This window comes from Zonotrichia albicollis, chromosome 19, assembly GCF_047830755.1.
Source record: "Zonotrichia albicollis isolate bZonAlb1 chromosome 19, bZonAlb1.hap1, whole genome shotgun sequence".
Lineage (NCBI taxonomy): Eukaryota > Metazoa > Chordata > Aves > Passeriformes > Passerellidae > Zonotrichia > Zonotrichia albicollis.
In genome coordinates, this window is record NC_133837.1 from 2,484,323 (window position 1) to 2,499,994 (window position 15,672).

The 15,672-nt window shown below is 62.0% G+C and overlaps 1 protein-coding gene across 1 annotated transcript in view; it reads left to right on the plus strand.

The window, feature by feature from the left end:
* The first annotated feature begins 10,833 nt into the window (after positions 1–10,833).
* The window catches only part of NTN1 (netrin 1), a 79,150-nt gene continuing 74,311 nt past the window's right edge, over positions 10,834–15,672 (plus strand). The window contains exon 1 of the mRNA XM_074555253.1: positions 10,834–12,169. Coding sequence (XP_074411354.1) covers positions 11,146–12,169 — 1,024 coding nt within the window. The 5' untranslated portion in view covers positions 10,834–11,145. The remainder of the gene's footprint in view (positions 12,170–15,672) is intronic.

Here is a 15,672-nt window from a genome sequence, read left to right on the forward strand (position 1 = left end):
TCAGGCGGAGCGCCGGCAGCCCCGGCAGGGGCAGAGCGCTGCGAACAGCCGGGCCGGGAGCGGCTTTCCCGCGGGCTGAGGTTTCCACCCCGTGTCCTGTCGGAGAACTGCACGGATGGAGCGGGCTCAGCACCCCCCGGGTGCAGCTCAGCCGGACACTGAATCCCTGTAAAACCCTCGCCAGGAGTGTTCTGCCTCCGGCAGACCCCCGGGTCAGCCCAGGGGAGCAGGGACGATGTGAGCGCTGGAATTCCCTGGGTGCCATGCTGTCTGTGGCTGCCCTCTGATTCGAACACCTCAGAGCCTCCTTAACCAGCAGCACCTTCACTTCCCAAAGCAGCACAGCTCCTGTGAGCTCCCCAACAATCGAACCGGGCTCTGGGAGCTCGCTCTGGGCACTGCCAGCTCGGCTGTGCCCACAGGAGCTCAGTCTGGGCACTGCCAGCTCGGCTGTGCCCACGGGAGCTGACTCTGGGCACTGCCAGCTCGGCTGTGCCCACAGGAGCTCCGTCTGGGCACTGCCAGCTCAGCTGTGCCCACGGGAGCTGACTCTGGGCACTGCCAGCTCAGCTGTGCCCACGGGAGCTCGGTCTGGGCACTGCCAGCTCAGCTGTGCCCACGGGAGCTCGCTCTGAGCGCTGCCAGCTCAGCTGTGCCCACAGGAGCTCGGCCTGGGCACTGCACGCTCAGCTGTGCCCACGGGAGCTCAGTCTGGGCACTGCCAGCTCGGCTGTGCCCACAGGAGTTCGGTCTGGGCACTGCCAGCTCAGCTGTGCCCACACAAGGACTCGCTGCAGCTCCTGATGGCACTGAATAAATCTGGGCAAAAAATGAATAAATCTGGGCAATGCCTGGAGCTGGCTGCATGCTGGGCCTGTCCTGGGCTCCCCCAGGCCTGGGGACAGCTGGAAATGTCCCCAGACAGCCCCACACACCCAGAGGTGGAGCTGGCAGTGCTCGGGGCTGAGGCCAGGGCAGTTTGTTCTCCTTCCCTTGTCACAGCCTGTCAGGGTCCATCCTCGTGGACAGATGACCTGATGGTTCGTAGGAATGATCTCAGAGTGCAAACACCCAACACGGTACAAGGGGGTTTGCAGTGATAATAAAATCAAATGTGGTTTTATTGAAATAACTACAGCAAAAATGTGATAGAGGGATTAAGGGAGAGAAAAAGATAGAGAGAGAGAGAGAGAGAGAGAGGGAGTGGGGATATAGCTACCAACGCAGAGACGAAGTCCTTTGGTGCAGTCCAGCCGAGGGTGCGCCTGCTACGCTGGGGAGATCTCAAAAGCTCTAGCTAACTCAGAGGCTTTTATTACTGAAAATTGTGTGTGGGGGGGGAAACAGATACAATAGGGAACAGATGTAACAGGTAGTCCATGTTCTCAGCAGTAAATGAGAGCCAATGTGTTCTCGGTCCAGTGGTCACAACCTGCAGGCAAACATCTCGCTTCGGTCAGCTTGCCTCCCCGCACACCTCCCCCGGGCTGGGGGTTTCAGTCCCAGTCCTTGAAAGGAGCAGAGGGGCCTTTTAGGAGTTTCATGTCTCAGTCCTTAGTGGAGAGGCTCCTTACATCTCAGTCTGTCTGCTATGGTGGTTGTAAAACAGGTGAGGGTCTTCTGTGAGAGACCACCCAAAACTCAGGAGAAGTCCAGCCAGGCCGAGAGGTGGGACTGCTCCAGAGCTGCTGTTGTTGCAAACGGGGCATGGTGCCCTCTTCTTAGCTTACAGCAAACACACCTGTGAAAACAATAGCTCAACACTGAGCTTTCAGGTCTCAGGGTCTGTGGCGTGTGACTTTTCTCCTTCAGAGCCAGATATTCTAGACAGGGGGGGGTCTTCTCTTCAGTGGGCTCCCAAGGACAATCGTGAGGCAGAAGAGGGAAAATTTGGACAGACTCTCACGCAGCCCTGTCACCCAGCACAGCCGCAGGTTACCGAGGCAGCACCACCCAGCCGTGTCCCACCCCTCACTGCCACCGCCCCTTCGCCTCTGGGTGCACATTTTATGATGGCCAGGGTGTAAATCTGAGTATAAACCAGAGTCCTGCACCCTCAGGAGCTGGGCTCCTGCCTTCCCAAATGCAGGGGCTGAAATACTTCAGCAAGGGACATCCCAAATTGTCACTGTGATATTTTATGAGAATCCTTTCACTGCAATTTTCTCCTGAGAAGCTGAGAGGCCTCAGAAAAGGAATATAAACAACAGCTGTCTGATATGGCTGTGTGGAATGTGGTCTGGAGATGGTTTACCAACAGGTGCATGTTTGATTGATCTCATGTGAATTGAATGTACTTGATGACCAATCATGGTCCAGCTGTGTCGAGGCTCTGTGCAGTCCCGAGTTTTTATTATTCATTCTTTTCTAGCCTCCTGATGTCTCCTTTCTTTAGTATAGTTTTAGTATATCATTTTCCATATGATATGATATGATATGATATGATATGATATGATATGATATGATATGATATGATATGATATGATATGATATGATGTGATATATAATATAATATAATATAATATAATATAATATAATATAATATAATATAATATAATATAATATAATATAATATAATATAATATAATATAATATAATATAATATAATATAATATAATATAATATATCAGCCTTCTGAAACATGGAGTCAAGATCCTCATCTGTTCCCTGGTCCTGGGGACCCTCAAACACCGCCACACCAGAGGAGCAAGGGACAACCAGGATCCTCAGCTGCACACTTGGGGCTGTTTGGGGTTTTGCTCCCACACGAGGCCGCAGCGGGAGAGGGCCGGGCCCACAAGAACAAGGCTGGGGATCCCGTGCCCTGCCCCTTGCAGCCCCCTGGAGGGTCCCTGCCCCGTACAGGACCCGGCCCGGCCCGGCCCGGCGCTGGGACCCCAGCAGATGGCAGCAGGGCCTCAGGCTCTGTGGATCGCCTCTTCCCGCGAATTTCCTTTTTCCCGGCTCGCTTTAAGTGAGAGTAATCACTCCGTGCAAATTACACTGCAGATGCTCCTTGGGATAAGCTGGATGGGAGAGGGACACTTTACCTTACCCTGGTGACAAACTCGGTGTCCTCTGCAGGCACCCGAATGCTGTGCCCACGTCAGCCGTGAGGAGAACACGGGGTTTGTGACAGGGTTTATCTCACCCTCGGGCAAATGGGACGAATGGGACAAAGTCTCACCCAAGCCCAGAAAAGAGGCTGGAATCACGACAGAGCCGGGCTGGAGCAGCCGTCCTCAATCCTCCTTTGGGGGCAGCAGGGCGGGCAGGACACGGGGACGTGCCCAGGTGGGCACAGGTGAGACTAGCAGCCCCCTCAGCTGAAGTTCGGAGCTGCCTTTCCTGCCTCCTGAGCTTTCCCAAGGCTGCGAGCAGCGCTCTCTGCTCCATGTCCGGGGAAACTGAGGCTGACCCGGAGCGCTCCATTCGCCTTCTCCCACCGCCCCTCCATCCCCGCCCCTTCGTGCTTCCCGTGCGCTCTGCTCCGGCATTGCGGGGCTCGGGCACGCCGGGATCGGCTTCCAAGGAGGGAACGGTGCCGCTGAGCAGCAGGGGACAGCGAGGGATCTGCCGGGGAACGAGCGCTGCCCTGCCCGGGGCTCCAGCCAGCGGGGCCGGACCGGAGCGGGCCGGGGGTCCCGGCTGGGCTGGGGGCGGTGCGGACCCCCCGGCACACAGGGGATGGGCCGGGGTTCTGGGCTCTGCTCGCTCAGGTCCAGCCGTGCCCCCTGGCCTGGCACGGGGGCCTGCGCCGGTTAATGAATGGCATTGGTGACGGCTGGAAGGACGGACAGCGCCGGGACAGAACCTCGGAGCTCAGCCCAGCACCGGCAGGGATGGCTCTGAGTGAGCCCAGGGGTGGATCCGAGGGAGCCCAGCATTGGCAGGAATGGTTCTGAGTAAGCCCAGCTCTGGCACGGGTGGAATGAGGGCTCCGTGTCCCGGGAGGGGGCACGGGAAGGTTCCTCCATGGAGCTGCGGCCCCATCCCCAAAGCCCGGCCGGAGCCGCTCCCGCCGCCTCTCCCCGAGCTCCTTTAGAGGGGTAGAGCCACTCGAGGGCCACTTCATCCCCGCTTAATGTATCCTTCATTATAATTAGATTAGGATGGCTGCCAAAAGGAGCCCGAACGCAGCGCAGCGCCCTGCGGAAAGATGGTAGGGCTCTGCCTAGGGCTGGGCAGGGGCTCACTCCCAGCACCCTGATTTTGGGGTGCCAGGAAGGCCCCAGCACTCGCCGTGCCCCGTCTGATTCCAGAGGACAATTCCCTTAAGGAAGATGCAAACCCAAAACCTGGAGGGGGCCGTGCATGACCCCCTTTGCCCTGCCCCAGCTCTGCTGGCTCAAGCCCTGCAAATCCCCACTCCTTCCCTCAGTGAACAGGATGCTTTCTGGAATATATTTCTTTTTATTACTTCTAAGCAAAGAAAGCAACAAAACGGCTCCTTCATCTGCAATGCTGAGGCAGAGCCTGCCCGGGACTGCCCCAGCTGCAGTCGGAGCCCACTTGTCACTGCGGAGGGGATGCTGGAGAAGAGTTAATTGAGAGGCAAAGGGAGTTCCCGAGAGCTGGCCATCCAGAGGCTCTGGGGATCCGTGTTTCAGTAATCCTGCTCCTTTGGTAGCTGAAATCCACCCAGCCCTGCCCGCCCCGGCCCCAGCCTCTGCCACGCTCCCTCCCTCTCCCCTGGAAGCCCAGCCCAGGTTCCACCTTTACCTCACACCAGCTTAAGGAGGTGGAATTGCTTTTCACAGGGGAGGAACATTCCCGCTGAGATCCGGGTCTGAGCTCCACGACCTTCCACAGGTCCCGTATTGTTGCGGTGTGAAATCTGTGATCGAGATAGAAAATCTCTGCATGGGCCAGTTTCTTATGCCAGAGCAAAAATTCTCCCACATGGAGTGACACCAGTGGACACTGTGGACACAACTGGGCAGCAGAGCCAGGCAGATGCTTTGATAATCTAAAAATAAAATCTGCAGAGTGGCACCAAAAACCTCAGTGAGGTCTCTCTGAATTAAATATTTTACTGAATAAACTGGATGTCCCCATCCCTCCTCTCCGCACAGATCCTCAGCAATATTTATACAGAAATCTGCCTCCTCCAACCCCAAACCTGTTTCCTTCACCCCACATCTCCCACACCTCAGCCTGGCAGCAGAGTCCTGCAGATCTCTGAAACTGGGGCTGCAGAAACACGCGGAGATGTTCCCTCCAGCAGTGCAGGGGGTCCCCCCAGGCCTCCATCAATTCAGAGCAGGGAGGTTTCTCCAGCTGTCCCGGGGCATTCCCCGTGCCCGAGTTCCCTGTTCGTTCGAATATTTCTTTCCCCTGGAGCTCAGGACATTGCTGTGAGGTCACCGAGTCCCTCTTGTCCCATCCCTGTCATGTATTGCTCAGAACAGTGATTTGGACTTGGAAACAGCTCCCAAATGCAGGAGCCTGTTTTAAAAACCAAATGGCTTCGGGTGCTTTTATTTGGGGTGCAGGAGGAGCTGGGCAGGAGGGTCTGCTCTGGTCCTGGACCCGTTTTTCCCTGGATTTGGTGCTTCCCGGCAGCATTTCCCAGCCCAAGCTGCCTGGTTTGTGTTGTGCTCCATCTGCACCCACCCAAACGAAGACGTTGTTTCTGTAGGGAAGCACACAAATAAATCAAAGGGTTTGACGTCGTTGCTCCCTGTTTTCCTGGAGTATATGAGAGCTGCAGCGGCTGGATCCACCTGCGAGTTCCCGGCAGTGCCTGAGCCGCTCCGGACAATCCTGGCTCCTCTTGGGGCCAGCCGGGATCTGGGTGTCCCTCAGCTCCACTGAAAATAAATCAAATATTACTCACTGAGCTTCCCAGCCTGCCCGCTCTAAAGAAAACATTTTGCAAGAGGAAATATAGTATTCCGGAGGCTTATCTCACTTGGTGGCAATTGTGGGTGTATAATTGAAAACCGAGTTGATCATTAGAGGTTCACAGAGATGCTGAATAGCCCAGTGTTCAGTGGTCTCCGCCAGCCACGGCCAATTTACATTAAAGGCTTGATTCCTTCTCCAGCGCACTTCCCAGCCCCTGGGAAATCTCCTCCGTGCTTATTCCTCGTTTGCAGGGACTGTCTAGTGCGAGGAGAAGTCTTGCCTGGCTGTGCTGCCAGGCTGAGCTGGGATGTCCCTCGCTGACCGTGGGCGATTGCAGGGATTCAGCATCAGCCCGATGTCTAAAACTAAATCAGCATCAGGCCCATGTCCAAAACGGAGTCAGGCTTGACCCTCCTTTTCCTAAACGGTTACTTTTTAATGAAAAATTCCTTCCATTCTTTTTTTTTTTTTTTCTTCCCCATGAATGAGAGGAGCCAGAGGTGTGGTCTCCCGGGAACTGAAGGGAAAACTGGATTAGGGGCCAAGGAGCTACAAAGCGATCGGGGAAATTACACTTGTTTGGGAGCAAAGCGTAAATATTAGAGCGACAATAATAACAATAACAGCCTGCCGGGAGCCACAGAGCTTTAGGGTAGAGGATTGAATGTCATGTGCAAATGTTGTCATCTGTGCTGGCGGAGAGACATCAGCCCGGGAAGAGCCAGCGGTGCCTTTTTCCCTAATTCCCTTGCAACTGGTCCTTCTCCCCTTTCTCCGCGGTGTTTCTGTGACCGTCCAAGCCAAGCAACGCGAACCGAGTTATGGATCAGCATCTCTGCGCAATCCCTCCACCTCCCCTTCCCTCTCTCATGGCAAAGACGCGACCGACTGATCATTTTCCCATCCCCGAGCCGGCCCTTCGGAGCTGCGGGAATTCGGGAATGCCCCGCGCTGACTCCGCGGCGGCTTGGCTGCGGATAAACCTCTGCGAACGGCTCTGGGACAGCGGGGCTGCCGCTCCCTGCGCTGCGGGACCGGCGCGGGGGTGGCGGAGAGTCCCCGGGATGGGGAGCGGGGAGAGCCGGGCAGTACCGGAGCGGCCGCAGGCGCCGTGAGCGGGACAAGCGGCCTCGGCCCCGGTTCGGCTCCGGTTCAGCCCCGGTTCAGCCCCGGTTCGGTCCCGGTTCAGCCCCAGTTCAGCCCCTGTTCAGCCCCGCCGGAGGTGAGGGATGCGGCAGCGGCGGGGCCGTGCCGAAGCCGGGCCAGGGGAACCGGAGCGGGGCCCGCGGCCTCTCCTCGGTGTCTCCGCCCGGCTCCGGCCGCCGCTGCCCCCGAGCGAAGTTTAGGGGGTTCGAAGCGAGCAGCCCGGGCCGCCCGCCGTGCCCGTGTTTAAAAGATCGCGGAGATATTTTCACACCTCAAACCGCCGCCCCCCCTCCCCTCCAGCCCCCATCGCCTTGATTTAGCCCTTGGTAATTAATTTGGCATTTCAGAATAGCTACTGGGCTGGATAATGGCCTCATTCATCTCCCCAGCCTAATCTGAACAGAATCTGGAAGAAAAGCTTTCAGAAAGACAGAAACTGCCATTCGGCAACTGCTCAAAAGAACTGTCACTCCAGGGGAATAAATCGCTCCTGATTATTTCAACCCGGGTCTTCTCTGCCTTTCCAGCCGCTCCCGGTCCCGCCGGGGAACGGCCCCCCGAGAGCCGGGGAGCAGAGGAGCCGCTCTGCTCTCCCCCTCCCTTCCCCGAGCCCGGGCGGTGCAGGGGGAGGTGGGCGAGCAGCAGCGCATTGTTCCCGGCGAGGAGGACGAGCTCCGGCGCCCGAAGCCATTTGACTTTTAAAACGGGCTCCGAGCGCCGGGGCCGCCTTTCCCGCTGTTCCCGGTGCGGCTGGAATCAAATCCTTCCCGGTTCTGCGGTCCCGGGGCTTCTCCCGGGCCAAACGGGTACGCTCCGCTCTGCCCCGGCCCTGACGCTCAACCCCCGGGCCCGCACCTGGGGCCGGCCGCGCTCCCGGGCAGGGACCGGGGGACAGGGGATGATGCCCCGCTGCGGTCCCAGCGCTGTTTCGTTCCCGGTGTAGGCGCCGCATATGTTCCAGCGCTGGTCCCAGCAGTGTTCCGGCCCCGGGGCTGGTACCGGAGATGTTTCGGCATCTCACCGGGGCTGACTTGGGCGAGGATCCGTCCCGTCCCGAGGCAGGACAGGGCCGGGGCTGGCTGGCGCTTTGTGACAGGAAAATCAAATTCGAGCTGGGGGGCGATCCCCGGAGGGCACAGCCTGGTTCCCCGAGCATCCCCCGTTCCACCCTCCCGGGACAGCCCCGGGCCCCGGCCCCGAAGGGCCCGGCAGAGTCGGGCCCGGGCCCGCCGAGCTGCGCCTCGGTCCCCGCCGAGCTGCTTACATGCATTTAATAGCTCGAGGGCGAGGTAATTAGAGGAGAAAGCCTCAGTAAATCACGTTAATGACCGCAAGAGCCATTACAAACCCCGGGGGTTGTGAAACGCCGAATAAACCCAGCGAGAAGGGCAGGAGGGAGGCGAGAGCCGCAGCCCCGGGAGCGCCGGCGGGCAGCGCGGAGCCCCGCGCTCGGCAGCGCAGGAAGGTTGTTAAATTAACACACTGCTAATGGGATTAGGCAGCACCTCGGCTTTGCGGGGCAGTTCCGCGGGGGCAGCTTTCCTGACATTCACCCCAAGTTTTGCTGTGAGGCGGGGAAGGACCGTGCGGGCTTTGAGGGGCGGCTGGGCGGCCTTTAGAAACCCTCCCGGATTTTATAGACACGCTGAGATTTCAGCCCTGCCCTGCACCCTGGGGGCATTCCCGGGCCGCGGCCGGGCCGGCGAGAGGGTCCGGGAGAGTCCGGAGCAGCCGGGGCCAAACCCGCACCTTTCCCCGAGGGCCCCGGCAGCGGCACCTGCTGCGGGCCCCGCGAGTCCCTCCGGGCACAGGAGCCGTGTCCCTGCCCCTGTCCCTCCCGGCACGGCCCGGACACGGCCGGACAGGGAACCCGCAGCGCCCGCTGCTCCTGGACGCGCGGGGCCTAAGGAAAAACGCCGGCCGAGTGAAGCGGGGGATCGCAAACGCCGAGAGAGATGCTGATGGCGGGCACCTGGAGAGTCTGTGGCCCGAACCTGGGGCTCCGGGCAGGGGATTCCCATCCCCGGTGTCTCCCAGCTCCCGCACGGCCGGAGATGTCCCGGGGCTTCCCCGTTCCCTGTCCCGGCCTGGCCCCCAAGGCCCGGGACAGCTCAGCCCAAATTATCCCCTCCCTCCTTGAGGTGCCCTCCCAGAGCTGGACGGGAGCACACACCTCCCATCCCAATTCCGTGAACAGGCCCCCATTCATGAATGGGATTAAAGCTTTCTCCGGGGCTGGGGGATCCCGGGACTGTCCGTGAGTGTCCCGGGTGTGCCGGACTGCGGCCGAGTCCCTGGGTGGCTCGGGGAGGACCTGAGGGATCGGAGCTCCCCCAGCCCCGGCCCATCCGCATCCCCATCCCCATCCCCATCCCCATCCCCATCCCCATCCCTATCCCGTTCCCGTCCCCATCCCTGCACTCCTCTCCTCTTCCCCCGGCGATGGAGGCGCAGGGAGCGGGACGGACGGGCCGTTTCCCGGGGAAGAGTTAACAAATCCCGGGGTCGGCGGGGCTGGGGGGGCGGCTGGGGGTGTCCGGGGGGAGCGGTGGGGGCAGGGAGGCTGCGGAGCCCCGCTGCCCTGCAGGGAAGGCGGTTGCATTGCCAAAGACGCCCCGCTGGGCTAGCAGGCCCGGGAGCAGATTAATCAGGCACTAATTCAATTTACAACAACCACTTTTATTCAGCTCGGTGGCAAGGAATTCAAAGCGGGAGAAGGGCGGGCGGAGGGGAGGGGGCGGAGGCCGGCCGGGGCTCGCCGCTGCCCGGGCAGCCCCCGGCCCCTCGGGCCGCCTCGCCGCCGCTCTCCGGGGAGGGAACCGCGCCGCCGTGCCAGGCCCGGCCGCTTGAGTGACACGGCGTGGGCAGCGCTCGGAGAGAGGGCACCTCCGTTGGAAAAATAAAAGTGCCCTTTTAATCAAAGAGGGAGGGAAGGGGGGCGAGCAGGGCGGCCGGGAGCCGGGAGCCGAGGCGGGGAAGCTCCGCTCCCTCCCGGGGCTCTCTCCGGGGTGTCGGTACCGTCCCCCGGGCTGTGTCCCCGGCCGGGATCTCAGCGGAGCCCCAGCGGGGCCGGGGGCAGCGCCGTCGGGGCAGCCTCTCAGCACCGGGGGTCCGGGTGGGTGGGAAGGGCAGAGCGGGGCTGGGCACGGCCCGGTGCGGGACAAGTGCCGCCCTTTAACCCCTTCCTTGCCTTAACGGGAGAGCCGACAAACTGCAGAGCGAGGTGGGGGGCGGCAAGAGGCGGAGCGCAGCCCCTCGTGCCCGGTCTGTCCCGGGGCTGTGAGAGAGAGACTGCTCCTCTTCCCCGAGACCAGCCCCCCAAAACACCTGCCGGGGGTCGCCAGGCCCAGCAGTTCCCGTGTTCTGTTCCCCCGTTAAATTTCCCCGGCACCGGCTTTCCTGTCCCAGGGCTGCGGGAGCCCACTCGGGCCGGTTCCCTTCCGATCCAACTCAGGGGCCAGTCTCCGTCTGGCCCGGTGGACAGGGGAGGCCAGCAGGGACCGGGTGGGACACGTCCCCGTCCCGATCCCCCCGGCGTCCCCACAGGTGGGCGTGGGGCTCCTCCGGGCCGCTTCCCCCCTTCCCGCTCCACGCCCCCGGAGCATCCCCAGATGCAAGGCGCGGGCGGCCCCGGCTCCCCCAGCCCCGTCGGGGGCACGGGGGCAGCGCAGGGACCCTTGCCCGGCTCCTCGGGGCGGCCCGGGAGCCCCGCGCCCATCGCCGCGGTGTCGAGGCGGACTCCGTCCCACTCCCATCCCCCCCGCCCTCCCCGAGGCCTGTGCGCGTCTCTGGCTGAGCCGCCAGTGGATGTCGTTGTTCTGTTCCTTGAGCGCGATGTCACTCCTTTAGCATGACCTCAAACGCGGCGGGGGCTGGGACCGCCAGTCATTCTCCGTGCGAGGGCCGGGGCGGGAGGCAGGCGGGACCCAGCCCCGCCGCCAGCCCCACTTTTGTGGTGCCGCCGCCGTCGCGGTCTCCCCTTTCTCCGCGGGGCTGGCCGCGGGGCGGGCGATGCTCCGGGCTCCCTGAGCCGCAGCACCGCGTCCCCGGCCGAGGTGCCCCGCGGAGCGGCGCGGTCAGGCGGCGGCTCCCGGCGAGCCCCGTGTGCCCCGGCCCCGCCGTCCCCGCGCCGCGCGGAGGTCGCGCAGGATGCCGCGGAGGGGAGCGGAGGCGCCGCTGGCCCTGCTGCTGGCGGCGGCGTGGCTGGCGCAGCCCCTGCGCGGCGGCTACCACGGCGTGAGCATGTTCGCCGTGCAGAGCGCCCAGCCCGACCCCTGCTACGACGAGCACGGGCTACCCCGCCGCTGCATCCCCGACTTCGTCAACTCGGCCTTCGGCAAGGAGGTGAAGGTGTCCAGCACCTGCGGGAAGCCGCCGTCGCGGTACTGCGTGGTGACGGAGAAGGGCGAGGAGCAGGTCCGCACCTGCCACCTCTGCAACGCCTCCGACCCCAAGCGCGCCCACCCGCCCTCCTTCCTCACCGACCTCAACAACCCGCACAACCTGACCTGCTGGCAGTCCGACAGCTACGTCCAGTATCCCCACAACGTCACCCTCACCCTGTCCCTCGGCAAGAAATTCGAGGTGACCTACGTCAGCCTGCAGTTCTGCTCGCCGCGCCCCGAGTCCATGGCCATCCACAAGTCCATGGACTATGGCAAAACCTGGGTGCCTTTCCAGTTCTACTCCACGCAGTGCCGCAAGATGTACAACAAGCCGAGCCGCGCCGCCATCACGAAGCAGAACGAGCAGGAGGCGGTGTGCACCGACTCGCACACCGACGTGCGGCCCCTCTCCGGCGGCCTCATCGCCTTCAGCACCCTGGACGGCCGCCCCACCGCCCACGACTTCGACAACTCGCCCGTGCTGCAGGACTGGGTGACGGCCACCGACATCAGGGTGACCTTCAGCCGCCTGCACACCTTCGGCGACGAGAGCGAGGACGACTCCGAGCTGGCCCGCGACTCCTACTTCTACGCCGTGTCCGACCTGCAGGTCGGCGGGCGCTGCAAGTGCAACGGGCACGCGTCGCGCTGCGTCCGGGACCGCGACGACAGCTTGGTGTGCGACTGCAAGCACAACACGGCCGGCCCCGAGTGCGACCGCTGCAAGCCCTTCCACTACGATCGGCCCTGGCAGCGAGCGACGGCCCGGGAGGCCAACGAGTGCGTGGGTGAGTCCCGGCCGCGGGCGCGGACACGGCGGGAGGAGGACGGGCCCGGGGCGCGGAGGTCCCCGGAGGGGAGGCGGAGGGAGGGCAGAGCGAAGGAGCCGCGGGGGACGGCAGAGAAAGGCACGGGGACATCCAGGGACACGCCGAGCAGCGCGGGGACAAGCAGGGACACTGCGAACGGAGAGGAGGAGGACGCTGAGGTTAAACGGAGAGCATAGGGGTGAGGACGGGACACCCAGGGACCTCGGAGCGCGGAGCGGGGATGTGAAGGCGCTCGGGAGCACAGGGGATGGGGCACTGAGGCGCCCGGCAGCTCAAGGCAGGGGACATTGAGGTACTCGGGAGCCCGCTGGTGACAACAGCGAGGGACGTCCAGGTGCGAAACGGCGGGCACGGGGAGCCTGGGACCACCGGGCAGGGCACAGCAATTTGGGGCAGGGGATACCGAGAGCCGCGGGGCCGTGGGACGGGGACACCGGAGGCAGCCGGCGGCACAGGACCGGGTTAGCGGGGGACTCCGATGAGCAGAGCTAGGGGAAGCTCGGAAACGCGAAGCAGGAAAAAGCAAGGAGCTCAGGAGAGGGGATAAGGAGCGTTCAGGATTCCGGGAAAACTCCGTTCATGTCCGCAGGAGCGGGAAGGGGCCCTGGCTGGCCGGGCAGGGGCTCCCGTCCCGCACAGGTCCCGGCCGGGGGGCCCGCAGAGCACGGCTCGGCTCCGGTCCGGGGATCCCGGGGCTCGCAGCAGCCCCGTTCTCCTCCCCGGGACAGGGCTTGGAGCCGCCCCAAGCCCGAGAGGCTCCGCGCCCGGGCGGGACCGGGACCGGCACCGGGACGGGCTCTGGCCCCTTCCGGAGAGCGAAGGCGGCCGGGAGCAGGGCAGGGAAGCCGGGCAAAGCCCGCAGCTCCGGTCCCGGCATCCTCGGGAGGTGCGGGCCGCCCTGGAAGGCGGCGGCGGGGACTTGAAGGAGCCCCAGGGCCAAATGAGAAGCTGGCAGCAGCCGGTTCGTTCCATCTGGAGGGAGAAACGCGCCGTGCTGGCTGTCCCGGGCGGAACGGAGTGTCCCTCGCGTCTGCCGAGGTGCACAAGGGTTAAGGGCTTGAGCAGTTCTCCCCCGTGAGTCCCGCACATCCCGCCGAACGTTGCCTCCGATCTTCCACCGCCGCTTCCGGGCGGGATCCCAGCGCGCTGCCGCTCCTCTCCTCGCGGCTTCGGGGCCGGTGCTCAGCCGTGTGCCCGTGGGGACCCGGCCCCGGGTTGGGATGGCCGGACTGGGCTCCGCTGCCCGCCCCGGGACTCCCCGGCCCCGCGGAGCGCAGCCCCGGCCCCGCCGCCGCCGCCGCCTTGTTTACACGGAAAACACGGCCCCGGCTTCCAAAATATTTGCAGCTCCGAATATAGGAAAAATCCCTCGCCGAGCGGCCGGGGTTGGCCGCCTTTTTTCCTTTTTTTTTTTTTTCTTTTATTTTGTTTTCTTTCCCTTCTTTTCATTTTTAATTTTTTTCCCCAAATCACAATCAGATGTGAGCCTTGCAGAGAGTGCAATTTCTTCTCCGGCGTCTTCGGCAGGAAGGCACGGCCAAGCCGGGTTATTTGGCAGGGAGAGGAGCCCGGTGGCACCGGGCACTCGCGGTGGCGGCTCCGGGGTCCCGGCAGTCTCGGGGCGATGCTCGGACCCCCTCGGGACGGGGGAAGCGGCCGGGAGATGCCACGTCCCGATGCCCGAGGCTGCCGGGGTCAGCTCCGGGTTCGCTTTTCCGCCGTCCCGCGGATCCCGGTGCCCGGCAGCGCTCGGGGTCGGAGCTCCGCGCCTCGCTCCCATCTCAGCGCTGTGTCCTGCCCAGCAGCGAGGCCGGAGGGCAGGAGGGGTCCGGCTCTCCCAGCCTCAGCCCCGCTCCGTGCCTGCAGGGTCACCGCTATCAGCGATGCCGTAAATTTCAGTGCGGTCTCGAGGTGCTATCTGACCCCCGGTCTCCTCTGCAGGATTCCCAAACTCTCCTAAAAACGCTTCTGTTCAGTAATTGTGCTGGCGCTGTGCTCCTACCATCCTTCTCCCTTCCAACGTATTTCCAATAAAAGGGAAGCGAGTTCCCAGTTTCCAGTAAAATATGTCACTTTTATGCCAGGCTTTGCATTTCAGACCATGTGCGCTCCTGGCCGCGTCAGACTTCTGCAAACGAAAATCGCTCTGTTTTTTCCTTTTCCATCGGCTTTGCTGGGAAGTGAATGTTTTGCAAGGACGAAGCTACCGTAAAACAATTTTCCGCAGCCCAGTCCCGCCGCTCCTTCCCTGGGGCCGCACCTATCAGTCTGTAAAACCAGGCACGGCCAAAACCCCGCGCTGCCCTGCCAAGCCCACACCGCCTGGAATAATCCCCCCAGATAAAGATCACAATAACCCCATTCAACTCCCACCCACTCGCTCATGACCGTGGGCCTACCCTGGTTTCTGTCCCAAATCCCGAGAGAAAGTCAGGCCCCGGGTCAGGAGCCGCCTGCGGGGCAGGGCCGGGACCGAGCGGGAGCTGCAGCCGGAGCCGCTCGCTGAGGCTCCTTCCAGGCTGCTCCGGGCACCAGAGCGGCCGTGCTGAGCGAAAGGGGCATCAGCCAAATCAGCTGAGTTCACATCGAGGAGCGCTGGGAGAACAGGTTGCGTTTTTTGTTTTGTTTTGTTTTGTTTTGTTTTCACTGAATTTGCTTTTTTCCTTTCTGGAAAATCGTTGGGAGTTTTCTTTTTCTTTTAGTCTAAAGAGAAAAATGATAGCATGTGTCCGCTTTGCTTAAAAATTTGGGAGTTTTCTTTAGTAAGCCGGTTCCCCCTGCCAAAACTGAATCTTTGTTCCTATTCATTCTTATTTGGGGCTGAGAAAGAAATGCTCTGGAGTTTCTGACAGAAAGTCAAAATTTCCCATGGGAACACTTTTTGCCAGCCAGATCGAATTTTTCCTTAGAGCTCCTTGCGAGACCCCAGCACTGCACGTGGAGAGGACAAGGCTTGTCCCAGGGGATGTTCTGCAGGGATCTGCTCCTGCAGAGCTGTCGCAGCCTCAGGTTCCCATCAGCTTTACCTGGCAAGTGACTGCTCCACGCAGAGCTTGGCCTTGCAGTCCGGCTCTGGCGGGGCGCCTGCGAGGGCTCCAGGGAGGGCTCGGCTTGGAGAAGAGCTCGGAGGTCTGTTCTCCATCCTGCCTCTCCCCAGCGCCGCTGGGCTGCCTCTTTGCTCAGCGCTGGTCCGGCCCAAGCCCCCTTCTCCAGCCCAGCCCGTCCTGATGCAGCTTCCAGCTCCCCCAGGAGAGGAATCACAGCTGGGAAAGGTCTGAAGTGAAATGCTGTCAGAGCTCAGCTGCTGGTGAGACCGTGTGGACGCAGGCAGGGTCTTTGATCAGATTTAACATCACTAAAATACAACGCGCACCATTCAAGAAATAAACACCACTAGAACACAACGTGCACGATTCCTCCAGAACCCCGGTGTGGGTCAGAGTGCTGGGAATGAGCGGGAC